Source organism: Phascolarctos cinereus, unplaced genomic scaffold (assembly GCF_003287225.1).
Source record: "Phascolarctos cinereus isolate Bilbo 61053 unplaced genomic scaffold, phaCin_HiC Scaffold_4;HRSCAF=312, whole genome shotgun sequence".
Classification (NCBI taxonomy): domain Eukaryota; kingdom Metazoa; phylum Chordata; class Mammalia; order Diprotodontia; family Phascolarctidae; genus Phascolarctos; species Phascolarctos cinereus.
This window is the reverse complement of record NW_027555847.1, coordinates 718478760-718498995: the sequence shown is the minus strand read 5'-3', so window position 1 is coordinate 718498995 and position 20236 is coordinate 718478760. Positions and strand designations below refer to the sequence as shown.

The window sequence follows — 20236 nt, the reverse complement described above, 5'->3', positions numbered from 1 at the left end:
AAGGGAGATGATGGGGATCTTACAATGGGTATGATCTGCAATGGATCTTAGAGATCTCCTGCCTCAGGAGAAGAGGAATCAAGGCTCTTGGGATCAACTGACACCCTGAGGAATGGAAGAGCACAGACCCTGGGAGGAGACTGCACGGCAAATGGAGAAAAAATGGCCAAAGGGAGGATAAAGTTCAATAATGAACTGTATAATCAAGGACATAAGAAGATTCCTTCCCTGGGGAAACAGGTTCTCCAACATCTACAAGTAATGGTATTTCTAACAATGGGACACAACAGAAAAAAAGGGGCCATGGAGCAATAACAGAAACTCTTTAGAAGAAGGAACCCAACGTAGGTCCCTCAAAAGTTTTAATCCTGGGGTACCTAGGTGGCACAGTGGAGAGAGCACTGGCCCTGAAGTCAGGAGGACCTGAGTTCAAATCTGGCCTCAGACCAAACACTTGACACTTACTAGTTGTGTGACCCTGGGCAAGTCACTTAACCCCAATTGCCTTAAAAAAAAAAAGTTTTAATTCCATGAAGGATACAGAGAATAAAAGACTAAATGAATATAAGGGCCATGGATCAAAGAATTAAACTCTAGACAGAAAGGGACAATAAACAATGAAGAAAATAAGAGAAAACATTTTTAACAAAAAGGTACAGAAATGAAATTATAAAAACTAACAAACAAGTTTAAGGGAAAGAAAGGAAAGGGGATTGTACTTGACTACTTAAATGAGAGGGAAATAGAGGACAAGGATTAAATAACTAAATAAAAGCAAACAAGAAAAAAGAACTAATAAGAAAAACCCCAAAACTATGGAACAGGATTACAAATAGGACGAGAAGAAATGTGACGCTGAAGGGACCAGAGCCAATGGGAATAGGGTTGTCTTAAAACTGGTTAAGCTAAAATAACTAAAGAAACATATCATGTTTACAAAGGAAGGTGGGGGATCCCAATTTGGGGGGGAAACATTAGAAACAAATGGAGAAAAGTATAAACCTAACTCTCATAAATTTAAATGTGAATGGATTAAACAATCCAATAACACAAAAAAGAGTGACAGATTGGATAAGAAAAGCAAACCCCACAATTTGTTGCTTATAAGAAAACATTTTAAAAAACAAAGACATATACAGAATAATAGTGAGAGGCTAGAAAAAATTTTACTATGCATTAAATGAATCCCAAAAAGTAGGAGTTACAATCATGCTATCAGACAATGAAAAAGAAAAAAATAAACATTCAAAACATAAAAAGGCTAAACAAGGAAACTATATTATGCTGAAAGAAACTACTTACAATGAACCAATATTAATATTAAACTTATATGCTCCAAATGCCTCAGCAGAAAAAGTAAATATATCACTTATAGTCCATAATGCAGTAAAAGTAGCTATTAGTTATGCAAGCACAAACAAAAGACACAGATCCAAATGGAAACTTAACAATAAAATCCTAAATAATGAATGGGTCAAAGAACAAATCAAAGAAACGATGATTATGTGATAGGAAATTATGCTGATGGAACAACATGCTAAAACTTCTGGGCTATCCTCAAGAAGAAAAAAAAATCATATCCCTACAAACAAGCATTCATGAAACAGAAAAAAGAAGGATCAATGAAATGCATTTTTAAAATTAGAAAACCACCAAGTAAAAAAACTAAAATAAACACAAATGAGGAGATATTAAAAGTTAGAGGGGAAAAAGACAAACTGGGAAATCCTCTCCCTTCCCCCCCCAAAAAAAATATAGAAATGACATATAGAACTAAAAGCTAGTTCTTTGAAAAGACTAACAAAATCGATAAACCTTTAGCCAATCTGATTTTTAAAAAGAGAGAAAAAATCAAATCAACAAAATAGCAAATAAACAAGGTAAAAATCACCAAAAAAACCATCTTTCACGAGTTGCTACGACCAAGAAATTCATCTCCGAGTTAACAATCTAACGATGGTAAGCCTTTCTGTACTTAGCCAACCTGATCTTCAGAAAGTTGTTTATATTCTGTTGGCCAGACCTTGCTCAAAGCTTTTCCAGCACGATAGAACCAGTCAGATAGCCTTTAAGAACCTTCATGCTGTAATGAGGGATCAGAGTAGGGCTAGGTAGAAATTTCATAATAGCAGATATTGAAGGAGGAATTATAAATTCAAAAATTTGTCCCAGATACCTTGAAAATAAAATGGAGCCAAATCTGTAATCAGGAAGCGGCAAATTAAAAACATTCAAATTTAGAACTACAACTAAGGAAAGAAAATAAAATGCTTTTAATATAACTAAAATCTATATCTGATGCTAACATTTTTTTTTCACAACAGGTTAATGCTTAACCTATATTTTAATGGGAGTGACACAAATTCACACTCTGAACTTCTCATTCTCATTGGGGAAACCCAGTCTTGTGAATGGATGGACACAGACACTACAACACCATGGGCCCTAGAAATGGGCACTCAGCCATGGCCCACAATCCTAGGTGGGAACATACTACACAAGTCCTTGGGACAACTACTGTTTAAAATCCAGTTGTCTTTCCAAAACATTCCCAAAGGACAAAGAGAAACAGGAAACCACTGAACATGCTTCCATCTTGGAAAAGCTGAAACTGTGGATTCTATTTAGCATTAAACCACTTCTGGAACCATTTCAGAAAGGAGTAACACAATAAAGAAAGATTTTAAGAAAGCATATGAAAGTAAAGTAGTTCATCCATTGGTAAGAAATAAGAGAAATTCAAGGACATAATTTTCCTCACAAAATCCTGAGAGGAATAAAATGCTTAAATCTCACTCATCAGCTTTGAATATTACTGCCCTGAGCAGCCACATGGTATATGTGTGTATGTATGAGAGGCAGCCTGGCTGTGTGTATTCAGATAAGACTGAGGTAAAAACAAGAGCCATCAATAACAGTTTTTTTTTCCTTAAATCTTAAAAGGAAAAAAAAAAGGAAATGGGGGCAGGAAGGATCACTCTGTTTGGCTTAATTCAATCTTAATGTTGAATCAAGACTAGAATTTAATAAATAAGACAACCCAGGACAAAAGACTTTGGAAAGAATCTTCAGAAATCCTCTGGTACACTCTTTAAACTCTAAGCAAAACTAGGTAAATATCCCCAGGTAGGTAAGTTTCCACAGCGGCTCTTCCACACCTTTTCATCCCTCTTCAAACACCCCATGGCTTCCCCTCCGTCCACCTTCTTAGCTGAAAACCTTGAGAACCTCATGTTTTACAGAAAAAAAGGAAGGCCATTCACCAAGAATTCCCTCTCCTCCTCTTTTGCTCAACTCCTATCATTCAGACGCCTTCCTCACTCTCTTCCCCACCTCTGTCTTACATGATGAGGTGGCCCTTCTCCTTACCGAGATAAATGCCTCTACCTACCCAAGTGACCCCATTCCATCTATCTCCTCCAACAGATTGCCCCCTCTGTCATCCCCACTCTTTCACTTATTTTCAATCTCCTTGTCTACTGGCTTCTTCCCTCCTGCCTACAAACATCCTTGTGTCTCCCTTGATCTTTCCAGCCCTTCTATTTCTTCTACCCTTTGTGATGACCATCTCTATGTTAATGATAAACTAATCTCTTCACCCAGCCCTAACCTCCCTGCTGACTTCCAGTCTCCCATCTTCAACTTCCTTTGGGACATGTCAGACTAGACATCTAGTGGACCCTTTAAAGGTGATATGTCTAAAACTAACCTCATTATCTTTCCACCTAAACCCTCTCTGCTCCCAAACTTCCATACTACTGTCAAGGGCATCCTCCCAGTCTCTAAAGTGGAAACCTAGGAGGCATCCTGGACTCCTCACTCTCTCTCACCCCACCTACCCCCGGCGTCCAAGCTGTTGCCAAGGCCTGTTGACTTTACCTTCATAGCATCTCTTGCACACATCCCCTTCTCTCCTCTGACATTGCCCCTACCTGGAACAGACCCTCATCACCTCATGACTTGATGACTGCAATAGTCTGCTGGTGGGCCTGCATGCCTCAAGTCTTTCCCTGATCCAGTTCATCCTCCATTCAGTTACCAAAGTGATTTTCCTAAAGTACCTATCTCACCAAATCATCCCCCTACTCAATAAATTCCAATGGCTCCCTATCGTCTCCAGATCAAACTTAAAATCCTGTTTGGTGTTCAAAGCCCTTCATAACCTGGCCCTAAGAACTATTCTTACCCCTTACTCTCTGCCACGTCACCTTCGATCCAGTGACCCTGGTCTCCTGACTGTTGCTTGAACAAGGACCTTCACCTCCCAACTCTAAGTGTTTTCTCTGGCTGTCCCCCATGCCTGGAACACTTTCCCTCCTCATCCTCACCTTCTGGTTTCTCTGGCTTCCTTTAAGTTCCAACTAACATACCTCCTATAGGAAGCCTTTCCCAACTCTTCTTAATTCTAGTGCCTTTCCTCTGTTGATTATTTCCTGTTTATTCTGTATATTGGGCAACTAGGTGGCTCAGTAGGTAGAGTGCCAGGCCTAGAGTCAGAAAGACCCCATCTTCCTGAGTTCAAATCTGGCCTCAGACATTTACTAGCTGTGTTACTCTGGGCAAGTCACTTAACCCTGTTCGCCTCAATTTCCTCATCTGTCAAATGAGCTGGAGAAGGAAATGGCAAATAATTCCAGTATCTCTGTCAAGAAAACCCCAAATAGGGTCACAAAGGGTCAGAAACAACTGAACAAAAATGCTGTATATTGGGGCAGCTAGATAGAGTACCAGCCCTGGAGTCAGAAGGACCTGAGTTCAAATCTGACCTCAGACACTTACCAGCTGTGTGACCCTGGGCAAGTCACTTAACCCCAATTGCCTAAAATTAATTAATTAATTGATTAAGAAAAAAAGAAAGAGAAAAGAAAAATTATTAAAAAAAACTAATGCTGTATATTGCTTGTTCATACATAGCTGTTTGCATGTTCTTTGTCTTAACACAGTGCTTGGCATATAGTAAGAGCTAAGGAAATGTTACTAACTGCCTGACTATTCTTAAAAGTCTCCTGAAAAGAGAATCCCAGGCCTCTTCCCATGTCTCCCAACCTGAGAAGCCTGAAAAGTCTCTGTCACATCTGATCTGAAATCCTCTTAATGCAAAAGGAATTCATTCTCTATGTTCATGAAGGCAGAACTGTAAATCTGCCAGTTATAAATGAAATTTTGAAAAATAATTTAAAAGTTTCACTTCTAGTGAAGATATCTAATTAAAGAAACATATCTAAAGGCTTTTTATACACATGAACAATCTGATATAGTTCCAACTGCACTTCTCTCTTAACGAAACTGCCTTTTAAAAATTGGACTGCACACTCCTTGAGGCCAGGAATTGCGTCTGTTCTACTTTTTTTCCTTGGCACCCTCTGTAGATCCTGGCATGGGACCACAGCATTTGTACATATTTGGCAAATGGAAGGAACTGAGGTAAAGGAAGCTTCTTAAGCCTTTTCTTACATTAATGCTGCCTTCCTCTTCCTCTTCATCACAGTCGAGGCCTTGATGGGAGATTTCGGTGATGCTATTCTCCTGAAGCAGATTGCTGCCCAGATTCATCATCCTCTGGCTCTCAGTCATGATTTTCACTTTGATACTGTGAAAATTGGTGGAAACGAAGCCTAACTTCAGGCTGACGGGATCTCCCTCAAACAGAAGGCTCTGGGCACTTTCCCCTTCCTTGAAACCAGGGGGCTGGTACTCATTGGGTGTTACTGCAAAGTGAAATGAGAAAACAATCAGTGGAGCAAGGGTGAGCTGCAACAGAGTCACTGGCCTTAATCTCCAGGATGCTGTGCCAGACCCCTCATATCTGACTACAAAACTTCCCAGGAAAGGAAACTGCCTACCCTCATTGTAGTAGTAGAGTTTCATGGTCAGTGTGATGTCATTGGGAAGAGGGCCAAGATTCTGCATTAAGACGTACAACTTGCGGATGAGGAGGACACTGGCTTTCTTGATCTCCTCGCTGGTTGTCACCCTCTCAAAGCTGGTAGCAGTACTACAATCAGAGCAGTACAGCAAGGGGGTGATTCTCAGAAACAGGAAATGCTGGCATTCACTTCCAAGAGGAAGTCATTTTTGCTATGGGACAGAGTACTTATAAATAAGATAGTGAGATTTTTAAAAAGCAATATTGAGGTAATTATTCTCTTTTGGGGGGATTTTTTTGCTTTAAAAAAGGATTAGGACTGACTTCCCCTCCTTTCCCACCCAGCTGCCCTCATTTTGGATTTCTTCGACTTCTGTACAACACCCACCTCCCACCTTTTCAGTTTTCTTTTGTGTGCGGTCTTCCCTCCTTAGAGTGTAAGCTCCTCGAGGGCAGAAATGGTCTTTCTTTTTTACATTTGTATCCTTATACTTACACACTTACATACTTATATATATACTTATACACTTAGCAGAATGCCTAGCACATAGTAGGCATTAATAAAAATTTACTGACTCAACTTATTTTAAATAGCAAGGACCCTTACATATTTGAAATATAACTTGATTTTTGAATATTTTATTTATATGTTCCATCGAGGTTCCTACTGAAAGTATATGCCGTGGTGGGTGTTGATGGGAAGATGTGGGCCAGGGCCCCACAGGATGGGCTGGATTGTAATCTATACTGTTGGAAGGAGTCCCAGGCTGGTGAAGTCCTAAGGTCCATTGTAGTGTAGGAATGACTGTGGTCAAGCGGAAAGAACCTCAGGCTGGGAATCCGGGGCCCCAGGATTCAAGAGTCACAACAACAAATATGGAACTCCATGTATCAGGGGCCACCGATGTGAACCTTGGCAGCCTGAGAAGGTTGCATCTGTGACCCACTGCGCACCTCCAGTACCACTAAGAAAGGAAGATAGAGGCCAGATCTTCACTGCATTTCTCTGCTGAGAGAATTATATATTCTAATGGAAGAGCCGATAATGAAAATGCAAACAAGTAACTACCTAATTCAAATTACAGCCTTGGTTTCTAGAAAATTACCAGTAAGCCCTAATTTTCCCTTCACCATCAAGTTTGAGTACTACTGCTTCCCCGATTATGTCAGCATAAGCTCAGAGAACCAGAGAACTCCAGGGTTGGAAGGCGCCCTTGGAAAGATCTTTCTAAAACAGCCCTGACCAGCGTGCAATCTCTGCTAACCCGCTTCTGTTATCGATGAACACTTAAAGAAAGAGAGGAAAGTTTATGGCACATTGAGAGTGTCCCAATACATCCAAGTTGGTCTACATGGCCTCAACACGCCTTCCAATTCTGAGATGCCCAGATCCTGTGATTTGTGGGAAAGAATCTACACAAGCAGAGGAAGTAGATGATGAGATCACAGATTTCTCCAAGTATAAAATCTAAACAGTTATTGGTGAGTAAGTGTTTTTGTTATATATCAACACAGTTAAACAATTATGTTATTGAATGCCTACAATGTGTTCACAGTACTTCTGAATGCACTGTGGGAGTAAAAAAAGAAGGGTGTAACTTGTCCCTTGTTCTCAAAGAGCCTCCACCTGCATCAACTACATCTGCTCCTTACTTGACTCTGGGATCTCCGATGTAGTGGTAGCCATATCCTTCCCTTCCCCACGGAGCATGCCCAGAGTCGTCTCTTGGGTCAGGCAATCCCCTGGAAGCTTCGGGTGGAGGGCCCTGCTCCATAAGGATGTTCGATTGCACGTCTGTGGGTACCCCCTCCACTTACACTGAAACTCCCCTCTAACTCAGATGGCCTTTTGGAACGGCTGTGAATGAAACCTCCACCACCAACTTGACAGCACCTGTCCCTGCTTGTGCCCTGTGGGCAGAATCTTCAAGAACCATGACGGGACGAAACACTGGAGGATGCAAAGAGAAAATGGCTCTCCTGGATCGCATCCATCCCTGCCAGAGGTCAACCCTTCCGAGAATGAGGGTATTTGAGTCTGATTACAATTATTTAAATTAAATGGTTAAAATGAGGGTCTACCTGACAAAATCCATTCTGGGTCCTTCCTTTGTGTATCGGAATTTGAACTGATATAACTCTGTGACTTTCTAGAAATGTCAAAGAAAACAGAAGAACAGATTGTTTCAGAAAACATCTGCAGAAACCAAAGATACCAACTATATTGAAACACCATTATAGAAATATTTAAAAAAAAACCAAAACCCAAGCTCACAGATCCCCAAGTTAAAAACCCCTGCTCTAGAGGAAGGCTTCCTGCTCTGCGGTGGGTTTATGGGAGAACACGGCCAAGAGTCACCCAGGTGAGGCAGGCGTGGATGTGCAACATTTCAGCAATGAAACTGATAACATCCCAAATCCATGGAGGTACGTGTCTTTTCATTAGAATGTAAGGTCTCTGCAACTAGGGATCAACTTCATTTTTTGCACTTGTTTCTCCATCACCTAGCATAAATCACAATAGGTACTTAATAAATACTCGTTGATAGATTATCGATTGACTATTTCCCATGACAGTTGGCTAAGTTTTCTTACTTTTTTGTTTGTTTCATAGTATTATGATTCAGAAATAATACTTTCTGACATTTGAGGTGCCAGCCTTGCGGAGGTGAGAAAACAGATAACAGGAAGCTGGAGGTTTTTCTTGACTGTTGTCAGAGGCAGACTGTTGGGTTGGGCCCAGGAATGTTTCATGTATTCTATTCCTACCTCCCTTAATACCATAAATTTTGTGGACAGACAGCATCAAATTTTGGGAGATAAATATTTGCTTCAATCAGACACTCTAATACTTTCAATACGCCCTATCTCTACTGAAAGAATTTCCATATTCCCCAATTTCTTAACAGTGTGAAGGCTAGCTAGGAATGGTAGACCAGGATCAAGGGAACACCAATGTCTATTGGTCTGAGCACATTACAACCTTAGTCTGAGAAGAGAAAGTGGCATTGTATCTCCTGCGTTCCTTTTCTGGTTCCCCACCAATTATGCTTTAGTGTCTCTGACTAATTAAAATCTTGCTTATATGAGTTGCTACTCATGGGGGCAGGGGTAATTTACTACAAGGGCTCACTGAGTTGATGTCTTTAAAGTACCATCTCCAATGACTCCCAAATACTTTTCCTGGGATATAAGTGAGAGTTTCCACCACATTCCATTATAACAATGGTTGGGCCCCCTTTTCCAGGCATCACTCTGTATTGCCCCCTCACTTGATATTTTCTGCCTGTTTTATAAGATTTTCCTTTAGTTCTTCACCATTATTAACTCAACATTTCAGTACCCCAGTTCCCCGGTTTTAAACCAAGCACCTATCATGTGTTAGACACATGATAACCACTGCTGAAGGAAACCACTGCCTGACTCAGTGACAGACAATCAGAAAATTTTGGCCTGGAAAACCTCAAAACCCTCAAAACTGCAAAAACAAAACTTGTGAAATTCATCTACAAATAAAGGTAGAAAGGGGTCAAACTGGTTTGTGCATCTTGGATGCCCATGCCTGGGCAAATCAATTTTTCCCCTGCCACAGCTCCTGCACATCATCTCACAGACCCAGGGCTCAGCTCTGGGCTGCTGTTCCCGATGACCATCAATGACTTGACGAGATGGCACGCTTTTCCAGTTGGAGGCTAACACCAAGCTGGCAGGGCTAGCTAACACCACCCCTGCATGGCAGCTCGAGGATCCGCAAAAGCCTCAACAGGCTGGACCTTCAATAAGTGGAATCTGGAGAGCCCCCACAGGGACTCAAAGCAATCTCCTTCCCAAACCCAAGATGGGGTAGGGAGACGTGGCTGGAAAGCAGCTCCTAGGAAAATGATCTGTAGGCTTTGAGAGCTGCCTGGGGAGCTCAGATGTGAATGGACTTGCTCAGGGCACACAGCTGGTATGTGTCAAAGGCAGGACTTTAATCTAGCTCTTCATAACTCCCCAGTGACCCTCTATCCCCTCTACCAAGCCAACCGTCTGGCAAAGACAGGAAAAGATGGAAACCATCAGTGTGTGTTGGGGGGTGGGGGAAAAGGAGTGGGAAGATAGGCATATTAACATTTTGTCTATGGAGTGTTGAATTAATTGAACCAAACTTTTTGGAAAACAACTTGGAATCATGCAAGAAGGGGAAGGGAATAATCATTTATAAAAACACCTACTATGCGCTGGGCCCACACTAAGCACCTGACAAATATGATCTCATTTGATCCTCACTAGGCAGACAGAGGTTAAGTGACTTGCCTAGGGTCACACAGCTAGTAAGTGTTTGAGTCTACATTTGAACTCAGGTCTTCCAGACTCCAGGACCAGTGCTCAATCCACTGCGCCACCAGCTGTGTCTAAGAAAAGTGCAATCGTTCATTCCCTTTGATCCGGCAACCTTCCTACCATGTAAAACGCAAGGAGGTCAAAGACAGAAAGGCCACATATATATACCAAGATATTTGTAACGGCACTTTTTTTTTCAGAGTGGGGGGAAGGAGAAGGCATCAAAAACTGGAAGTAAATCGAGGGCCCACTGGGCGGAAGATGGCTGAAAAAAAATGAAATGCAAATTTTGCCATATGAAATTAATGGAATATTATTGTACTGTAAGAAATGGCCAATATAAAGCATCGAGAGAATCATGGGATGGCTTACAAGAACTAATGCAGAGCAAAGAAAACAAAATATTGAGACCAGCACAGACGATGACGACAATGTAAAACTGAGACGACATTAAAGGAAAGCCAAAATTCTGGTGAATTACAAGGAATGACCTTCATCCTGCAGAACAGATGAGAAAACCTACTTCCCTCCTCTCAGGATGGAGATGGGGAACTATGGGTGCAGAATGCTGTCAAACACTCCCTTTGCCAGCTGACTTTCCTCTATTAGTTTTCTTTGTTACAAGGGAAGGTTCAATGTGAGGGCAGAACTATAAAAGGAAACAACTGGCATGGGGGAAAAGACCAAAAATAAAACTTTTTTTTGAAGAAAAGATGGCAGAAAAAAGGAGGTCCTTTAGCCAGTAAGGAAGCAATCAATTTGAATTTACAGCAGAACACCCGTGTCAACACTTTCATTCTTTTAACAAATGAAATCATGTAACCATAAGATATTTCAACCTTTGAAATTTAAAAATGTCACCTCCAACATTACAAATATCCCTTCATATCAATGTGGTATGGTTTTCTAACAGCTTTTAGGATTTGGTTTTCATTTTTTGATATCTCTTATCCAAGCACCGACATGAGCCAAGTCTACATAATAAAGGATACCATAATATCTCAGATGATTATGTGGTAGGGGAATTAAATCCAATCTAATCCAATTGAACAAGCATTAATTAAGCACCTGTTACTTTCAAGGAGCTAGTAGTAAACTCCAGAAATAAAAAGGCCAAAAAAATAACTCTTTGGCTTCCAGAAGTTTACATTCGATTGGACGAAAACAACATGTAAATTCAATTAATCAACAAGCAATTACTAAGCACTTACTATGGCCAAACACTATGTCAAATACTAGAAACATATGTTTCAAACTGAAGTTAAGCATATTTAAGGAAATATACTTTACATATGTTTTTTTCTTCTTACCTCTGGCTCCTTGGGATTTGTATAAATCTGTTTTAATAAAAAGCAAAATTTAATTGATTTTTTAACATACTATTGTGCCTACATTGACTATGGACCTGGAAGGGTTTATTTGTACTATATTAAGGTGGGGATTGAATTTGGTTACATAATGGCTCTCCATCAATATCCATTGGTTTTGCTGATGTAGGTTTCAAGCCCTTCCTTTATGTCTTGGTCCACCTTCTCCAAGAGTCGCCTCCCAAACAGTTTCTCACTCCAGAAGAATGCACTCTAGTGATGCGCCTGTCTCTTTGAACTGAGCTCAGTGGCTCCTCTGATCTAACTGGTCTGTACTTGGAGTCTTTCAGCTAGACAGGACCTTAAGACGTTAAGGGGAACCTCTCAGATTCCTCCCCATTCTCAACCACATACACAATTTTGCCATTTCCAAAGAAAAGTCAACAAAACTTCTGCAATTGAATTTTAAGTTCACAAGGTAATCATGAGGATGGGTCCCTAGCAACAACTGAGGGAAGCTAACATGTTTTTATAGTTCTTGTAAATACACTTTGAAACACAAAAGGATCACGTCTCACTCTTCCAAAGAATAGGGAAGGGGGGGGATGTGGGTTCTGAAACATTTACTTACTGCAAGTGCTGCCATGTGAAGCTGCATGAGAAAAGAAAATGATTGTTAGTACACATCTACGTGTTCATAGTTAGTATGGACATAGATAAATAACTTAGTTCAATTAAATATGGCTCTTGAGGTGATCCAAAGGCTTGAGAGGCAGGCAGCACGCATTTATTAAACACCAACTATATGCCAGGCACTGTGCTAAGCGCTGGGGATACAAAGAAAAGCAAAAGACAGTCCCTATGCTGCTCATTCACTTCTTCATTCAAAACACATATATTAAATAACTAGAGGGTGCACAGCCTAGGCCCTCCAGAAATGACAATGGGGGGGCACCACACCATTGCTTTTTACACAGATTCAGCTAGGAAGTGAGTCTACAGAATAGAATAAAAGCCTGATCTGCTACCCTTCGCTTACAGTCTGAATGTTGCTCATGCCCTGTTCTCAAGCTCCTTCTCTGGAGCCCTGAAATCCTCACTGGGGACAGTTGCCACATCTGGGAGCTCCAGAGCCAGGGAGCCACACTCCAGCCACCTCCCCAATACCCTCTGCCCCCAGTTTACCACCTCTGTCCCTGAGAATAATAATCAAGTCGATGCCACCCTTCCTGGAAAGAGCAGGTCAGTCACTCACCATTCATCTGGGTGGCTTCTTAGGCCCAAAGCCCACCCCTCCCTCCCCTAGGTATGCTATCCTCCCCTGTTAGAAAATAAGGTCCTTGAGGGCCGGCAGAGGCTGTCCCACTTTTTGTATTTGTGTCCTTACTTAGCACCACATCTGGCACATAGGGTGAACTAAATAAATGAGGTTGTTTTCATTCGTAGGATCATAGAGCTAGTGCAGGAAAGCAATGAGTTTAACTCATTCACTTTGCAGATGAGGAGAAAGGTGGCAGAGAGGCATTGGCTTGCCTAAGGCCACTTCTGAGGCCAGATCTTCCCTAACTGAAATCCAGGGCATTTGCCCATTCAGCACCAATGTGAGGACCAGTACCACTCTACTTGGACAAGCACAGAAATTCCAAAGTAGTAAACACTTGTATGGTAATGCAGAGCACAAAACCAAGCTCTAAACCATTCCAAAATCGACGGCTTGACCCCATGTAGCTATCGATGGACCGTTAGCGACACAGCGTGGCTAGTCTGATAACTGCATGTCAGTGACTAAAGCCCACAGCTCCAAACACCATGATATGGGGCTTTACTGGAGGCAGCTCCGTGGGCCTATCACACTTCAGGAGAAAACAGAACTGGCTCTTAGGTGCAAGTGAGGTAACTGCACAGAGCTCTTTGATAAAATGCTCTCTAAGGGTTCTCCGGCACTTACTGTGTGAGCTTTATAAACACGACACAACCCCCTCAAAAGAGTAACTGTTTTCTAAAAGAACATATTTTTAAAGTTTTGAGGTATTCACTCTGTATTAAATAGTAAACAGAGGCAGCATGCCATAGCAGCATGTTTCAATCAAACAATCAGTTGATTCAGTAAAACAAGTCAGTCAAATTTCTACCTTCTCGGAGCAGCTAGGTGGCACAGTGGATAGAGTACCAGCCCTGGATTCAGGAGGACCTGACCTCAGACACATAACACTCAAGAGCTATGTGTCCCTGGGCAAGTCACTTAACCCCATTGCCTAGCACAAAAAACAAAAACAAAAAACAAACAAAAATTTCTAGCCCTTCTCTCCATCACCCATGACCATCTTCCTCCAGGCCCTCCCTGCCTCTTGCACCCAGATTATCACTCCCCTTCCTGACTCTTCTCCCAGTTGCCCCCAGCCTTTCCCCACTCGTGTCCAGAGTTTTCCCAAAGTGCAAACATAACCTTGTTGCACACCCCCTAGGCCTCTCTAAGCTCCTGTGGCTCCTTGTCTCCCCTAGGATCCTAGAGATGCCTCTATTTAGTTTTTAAAGCCCTTGACCATCTTGCCCCAATCTATTTTTCCGTCTTTTTTTAGACATCACTCCCTCTCCTACACTCTGGATTCGGCCAAAGTAGCCTCTCTATTTCCCATACCAGATCATCCATCTCCAGCCTCTGTACCTTTGCACTGGCCATCCCCCATGCCTGGAATGCCCTCCCTGCTCACATCCACCCCACTGAGGCCCTCTCTTTCTTTAAGATGCACCATCGTCATCTTTTTGAAGCCTTTCCTGATCCCTCCAACTGCTAGTGCCCCACTTCCCAAACTACTACCTCGGATTTATTTGTATTAATTCTCTGCATGTTTATTGGGTGTATACACACACACACATATAAAATAGGTAAATAAGCTATTAATGCTTAGAACCACACCGAGACTTTTGGGACACCCTGAATGTGTGTATGTGTATATAATACACATGGTATATTCCAGGATCCACAGCCTCGAATGGATGCTCCTTGTGAGTGGGAATGGTTTCTTTCATCATCTTCACATCCCCAGTACCTAGCACCTAGTAGGTCCTTAGTGAATACTTGCTGACTGACGGCCACAGACCATCCTAGTGAATTTACTCAAGCAGTCCATCCATTAGCTACGTGTGGACACGGACTCAAAAGGAAGTTCTTGGTCAGGGGTGAAAGCTGCCACCTTGAGGCCCCATGTGGCCTTCTAGATTCTTATGTGCAGCCTTTTGACTGAATCCAAATTTTACAGCACAAATCTTGAGGCCACATGTGGCCTCAAGACCAGAGGTTCCTCATCCCTGTCCTTGCCATTCCAGACTGTTGCCAACTGTCTCTCTGATTCATGACAATTCAATTGGCTTAAGATTTACTCACTCAAGAGGTTTCTGGAACTGACATCAAATGAAGGAGGACACAAATGAGAAAGCAGAGATGGAGAGGGAATTACAGAGAAGGAAAAAGAGCAAAGTGGGCCCTGAGCTTACCGCCTATCAGACTCGCCGGCCTGACTAGATAGTATGCGCTTTCCGGCAGGACTATGTCTCATGTATCTTTTTCACTAGTTTTCTGCTGCCACCTCGAACTCTTTACGTCCAAGACTGAACTCATCTCCCCACAAAAAAAGCCTGCTCTTGTCTTCCCCCTGCCAATTTCCCTATTGTAATGTAGCCACCATTCTCAGGTCGTTTAAGCTCATTCTCTCTTCCTTGACCTCTCCCTCCCTACATCCAGTCAAATGCCTTGTCTATTTTACCGCAACAATATATCAGTCCTCTTATCTTCATTCCCACTGCCACCGAGAATAACTGCAATAGCGTCCTGGCCATGGTTCCCAACTCTAGTAGGTCCCTTCCTAATTAGCCATTCACAGAGCTGTCAGATTCCTAATGTCCAATAGACCCGATCCTACTGCTTATCAAAATCCAGACTCCTTAGTCTCTCATTCAATGCCCTCCACAGTCTGGTTCAAAGCACCCTTAAGTCACACTACATACCCCTATTTGTGATCCCTGAACATCTGGCAGCCTACACTCTTTCCCCCTTCTGAGGCCTAGCTTCCTGAATCTGATTCCGCTCAGACCATTTCCAACGCCTGAGCTATTCATTTACCTGGACAGTCGTCAACAGAAATGAGCATTTAGGTTCTATCTGCTATTGCAGTTATGCGTGGATATATTTTACCTCCCCCCCTACTTAATTACAAATTTCTTAAGGGGCAGGACTATGCCTTATGTATCCTGGGATCATCCTCCGTGCCTGTTTCATTCAGAGTAGATATGTAAAATAGGCTTATTGGCTCTCCAGAAAAATGAATGTTCTTCCATGTTGAATAGGAGCCTTGAAGAAGTAATTTTCAGTGTACGTAGGCACCAATACTGGTTGCCAGCACAACTAAGACACAAACAGCCTCCACAGGGCAAATTTTCCTTTCTTATCTTCAAGTTAAATCTGTACAATTCTGAGTATATTCAAAATGCTAAGTTCCAGATTCTTGTCTCCTCAGTTTCACATCCTGTGGACCTCTTCCAATGACTTCAAAGGAAACTCTGTGGTCATGAGAGGGCCACAGTTTATGAAAGAGAAAAAGAGCATTGGATTTCTGAGTGATGTCAAGTAAAGACATCAGTGAGACAAAGTAGTCTTAAAACCTAAGTGAGTAGTTAATGCCAGCAACTGGAAAGGAAACTGGCCTATGAATGTAAATTCAGGCACAGATCCCGGGTCTAATCTTTGTTATCATTCTAGTTGGAAAAGAGATAAAAGATGGGCCTTTGATCATAATAGAAATCTTTAAAAAAACTTACATATTTCTTTTCCAAAGCATCAAAACAACCTTGAATCCTGCCAAGAAATAAATGGTCAACGTTAAAATGGGTCAGTCTCAAAGCAAAAAAAAAAAAAAGACCCGCCAAGAAGAGAAGTTTCTATTTGCATTTATTAGACTGAAGCAGCTACAAATCAATAACTCCTTGGATAATCAATCACTATCCAAGACCGTCACGAATGTCGTGACACATCAATAAAGCTCTATGAGTGAGAGACAGCATTAGCTCGGGAGTCAGGGATCACGTCCTGGACTCCATTTGGTTGACTTTTCGCTTTCCTCTTGATACAAATAATTTTTTTTCTTATAACATTGGAAAATAGGATTATTGGATCATTTTCCACAGATGTCTATCCTAAAATATGAGACAATGCTATTAAATATGTATTTGCAATGCTATTTCTTTTTCTAATCTAAGCATTTAAAACCTAGTCAGTTATCTGATACATGATAAAAATGTTGTTGTTCAGCTCATTTGAATTTGAGCTACTTACCATTTGATAATCTGCAGAGATCCAGGGCATTTCTTATCTTCTCGAAGGATTTTTAAACTGAGGTCTATAAAAAGAAGACATTATGGACTTGAATTGCATCCCTGTTTTAATTAAATTACCCAAGCTACAATTAGCTATCTTCTCTCCTAATTCATAGATTCATGCAATACGTGAGCTGGAAGGGACCTTTGACATTATGTAGTATAACTATGTCATTTCACTGATGAATAAACTGAGGCCAAGAGAAAATAAGTGACTCTCCCAAGGCCACACAGTAACCAAGTGGCAGGAGCCCAGATTTAAAGCTGGTCTTCTGCTGCCCAGCCCCATGTTTTTTGCCGTGACATCATACGACCTCAATTGCTCTGTTTACATTATGTATTTCACTTCACCATTCAGGAATATGGTGGGGACACACATCTCCATGACCATGGATGGCAGTCACCTCTTCCAGTTGGGTGTCTCACGTGTCTGTGCAGGGAGCAGCCACTCTCAATTGGCTCCCAGTGCTTTCTCCCAGCACAGGCTGCCCCAGCTACTGCGGAGGAAGATGGGAAATGGGAAGACAAGCAGGAGAGGGCATAAAGAGGGGCCCCCAAGCCCACAAGACTCAGCAGGACATGCTGAGTGAGCCAGAGACACTTGGCCACAGGAGCTGGGAAGAGAGGGAAAATATGGGCAGACTCATCCTAACCGACAGGAAGGAAAACGGGGAAATGTGATCAAGCATCCTGTTCATAGCTGCTTGAGGATACAGCTGGTGTGAAAGGTGAGGATTATGGGACTTGCTTGAAAGAACACTAGTCTGAAAGGGTCCTAACCAGGCCTGAAGGAGCTAGAAGGTGTCAAACTGCCCAGAGGCACACCAGTCCTGTTTATTTCATCTTGATAGAAGTGGAACACATCCCCAAGGAGAGATCCCAACTCAGCAAGGAGTGAGAAAAGAAAAACTGAAGAGGACGATGGCGTATTGATGGAAGAAAACCTAGGAACAGTCTGTATCCCAAAGAGATCATAAAAATGGGAAAAGGACCCACATGTACAAAAATATTTATAGCAGCTCTTTCTGTGGCGGCCAAGAATTGGAAACTGAGGGGATGTCCATCCATTGGGAAATGGCTGAACAAGTTATGGTATGTGAATGTAATGGAATACCATTGTGCTTTAAGAAATGATGAGCAGGTGGACTTCAGGAAAACCTGGAAAGACTTATATGGTCTGATGCTGAGTGAAGTGAGCAGAACCAGGAGAACATTGTACACAATCACATTGTGTGATGACTGACTTTGATAGATTTAGCTCCTCTCAGCAATGCAAGGATCTAAGACACCTCCAAAAGACTCACAAAGAAAAATGCTATCCACATCCAGAGAAAGAACTATGGAGTCTGAATGCACATGGAAGCAGACTATTTGCTCTTATTTTCTTTCATTTTGTTTCTTCTTTCTTATGATTCCTCCCATTGGTTCTGATTCTTCTTTACAACATGACTAAGGTGAAACTGTTTAATGTGAACATATAGAGAAAGTGTATATCAGATTGCATGCCATCTTAGGGAGAAGAAGGGAGAAAATTTAGAACTCAAAATCTTTTGGAGGGGAATGGCTTCGCTGTGCACATAATGCTCATTCTGCATTTGATGCCTTCTGAGCCTGCGTGCTTCTAAGGGGAGCTGATGGCCATCCTTTGGGAAGTGCCAGAGACAGAGAGAAATGAGAGGTACCCAAAGCATAAGTTCATGTTAGGAAGAAGCCTCTGGCAGAATGGTTACATTAAAAAAATATGTTAACCCTCAATATCTATTTTTGAAAGAAATTATGGTGAGCTGACATGTACCTTGCTTCCAATTTGGATCATGGTTTGTTTTTTTTTTTCCTTCCCTCCCTGCTTTCTCTGTAGCTCAGCAGTACCTAAGCTGACTTGCAAAAGGAATTTCTGTACTTTTGCTGAATTCTAAAGGATTCCCTACAGGGAACGAATATGAAAAGACTGTCTGCATGGATCTTGGCTTCCTCACTTGTAAAATGAAGTGGCTGGCATAGATGCCTTTTAAGGTTCCCTCTAGTTCTTACCATTCTGTGATTCACCAGTTCAAAACACTGATAACATTTATCCCCATTTTCCCATTTTCCTTTCCTGAACCAATTTTTTTTAAAAGGAAGAGATAAAAAGAGGAAAAAGTGGAGAAAACTCCCATTAATTATTCTCAAAACTCTGATTTCATCAGGGGAAGTACAAATAGCTTTCTGTACTTAGAGAAAAACAAAGGGGTCCAATTAAAGAGAATTTTGACTTAGTGTCTATATTAGGGAGTCAGGAGTCAAAACTAGGGCCCAAATCCATCACTGATTCACATGAGTCATTTTACCATTTCATACATCTCTGTTCCCATCTTTAAAATGAAGAAGAGGCCAGCTCTATATCTCAGGAGAGATGTGAAAAGCATTTAGGGATTCCCAGAAGGGGAGTGATTTCAATGCACAGTAAGCATGCTTCTAATCTAAGTACGCTTGGGGACAGAGACCCTACACCAGCTTTCTTAAGTAACTGCTCAGCATCACCATTATACTGCTTAGTTAAAATAATGCTCAGTAAATAGCAGAGACACATGAACATCTGCACTATCTACCTCAGCCGTGGTTAAAAGGACCAACTGAAACCATGTATGGAAAACATTGCAGAGCTTTAACTAGTCAACAGCTATCTGAAAAATCAATCAACCAAGAAGCATTTTATTAAGCAGCCACTAGAGGGCAGGCAACGCAGGCACAAATACAAAAGTAAGACATTGCTGTTCTCAAGGATCTTACAGTCACTAAGACATACTCGACATGTGACGGTCATCTCCAGAAAAGGGGAGCTCACTGCCTCTCCAGTTAGCCTCTTCCAATTTTGGATGAGTCTAACAGAGAGTATTTCTAAGGTGCTTTTTAGTGAAGAAAAGAAATTTGGAAGGGTTCTGATATCTAATTTCAAAAAAATCAAAGGGTTTAACCTGTAGAAAAGGAATTAAATTGTTTCTCTAGAGCTCCAGAGCACAAAACTAGTGAGTGAAAGTGAGAAAGGAGCCAGTTTGTGCTCAATACTTTCTAACAAGTCTAGCTCTTGAAAAAGGGGAACGGGCTGTCTCTTAACAAAGTCAGCTCTCTTTCACAGGAAGCTCTGTCCCATAGAATGGATGATCAACCCTGGCCATGGCAATTAAACTCTTGTATCTCATTTCCCTAAATGTAAAACAAGGGGTTTGGATCAAGCAATATTTAAAGTCTCTCCCCACCAGCTCTTATTCCCATGATGTTATGTTGTAGCAAGTATTCAGACCCTGGGTACATGACCCCTCAAGTTCCTTCATACTGACAGTTTGTAATTCTTTAGCGTTGTTAAAAAGGAAAGACACGTCCAAGCAACACA

General features: G+C 41.6%; 1 protein-coding gene across 3 annotated transcripts in view; it reads right to left on the bottom strand.

Moving 5' to 3' along the window:
- The window catches only part of HORMAD2 (HORMA domain containing 2), a 57716-nt gene that overhangs the window by 27847 nt on the left and 9633 nt on the right, over nucleotides 1-20236 (bottom strand). For all 3 annotated transcript variants that reach the window (XM_078154408.1, XM_020996739.2, XM_078154409.1), the window contains exons 4-10: nucleotides 16826-16889; nucleotides 16312-16348; nucleotides 12128-12148; nucleotides 11500-11526; nucleotides 7949-8016; nucleotides 5844-5995; nucleotides 5455-5708 (exon numbers count right to left, since the gene is read on the bottom strand). In XM_078154408.1, the coding sequence (XP_078010534.1) occupies nucleotides 5455-5708; nucleotides 5844-5995; nucleotides 7949-8016; nucleotides 11500-11526; nucleotides 12128-12148; nucleotides 16312-16348; nucleotides 16826-16889 (623 nt within the window). The remainder of the gene's footprint in view (nucleotides 1-5454; nucleotides 5709-5843; nucleotides 5996-7948; nucleotides 8017-11499; nucleotides 11527-12127; nucleotides 12149-16311; nucleotides 16349-16825; nucleotides 16890-20236) is intronic.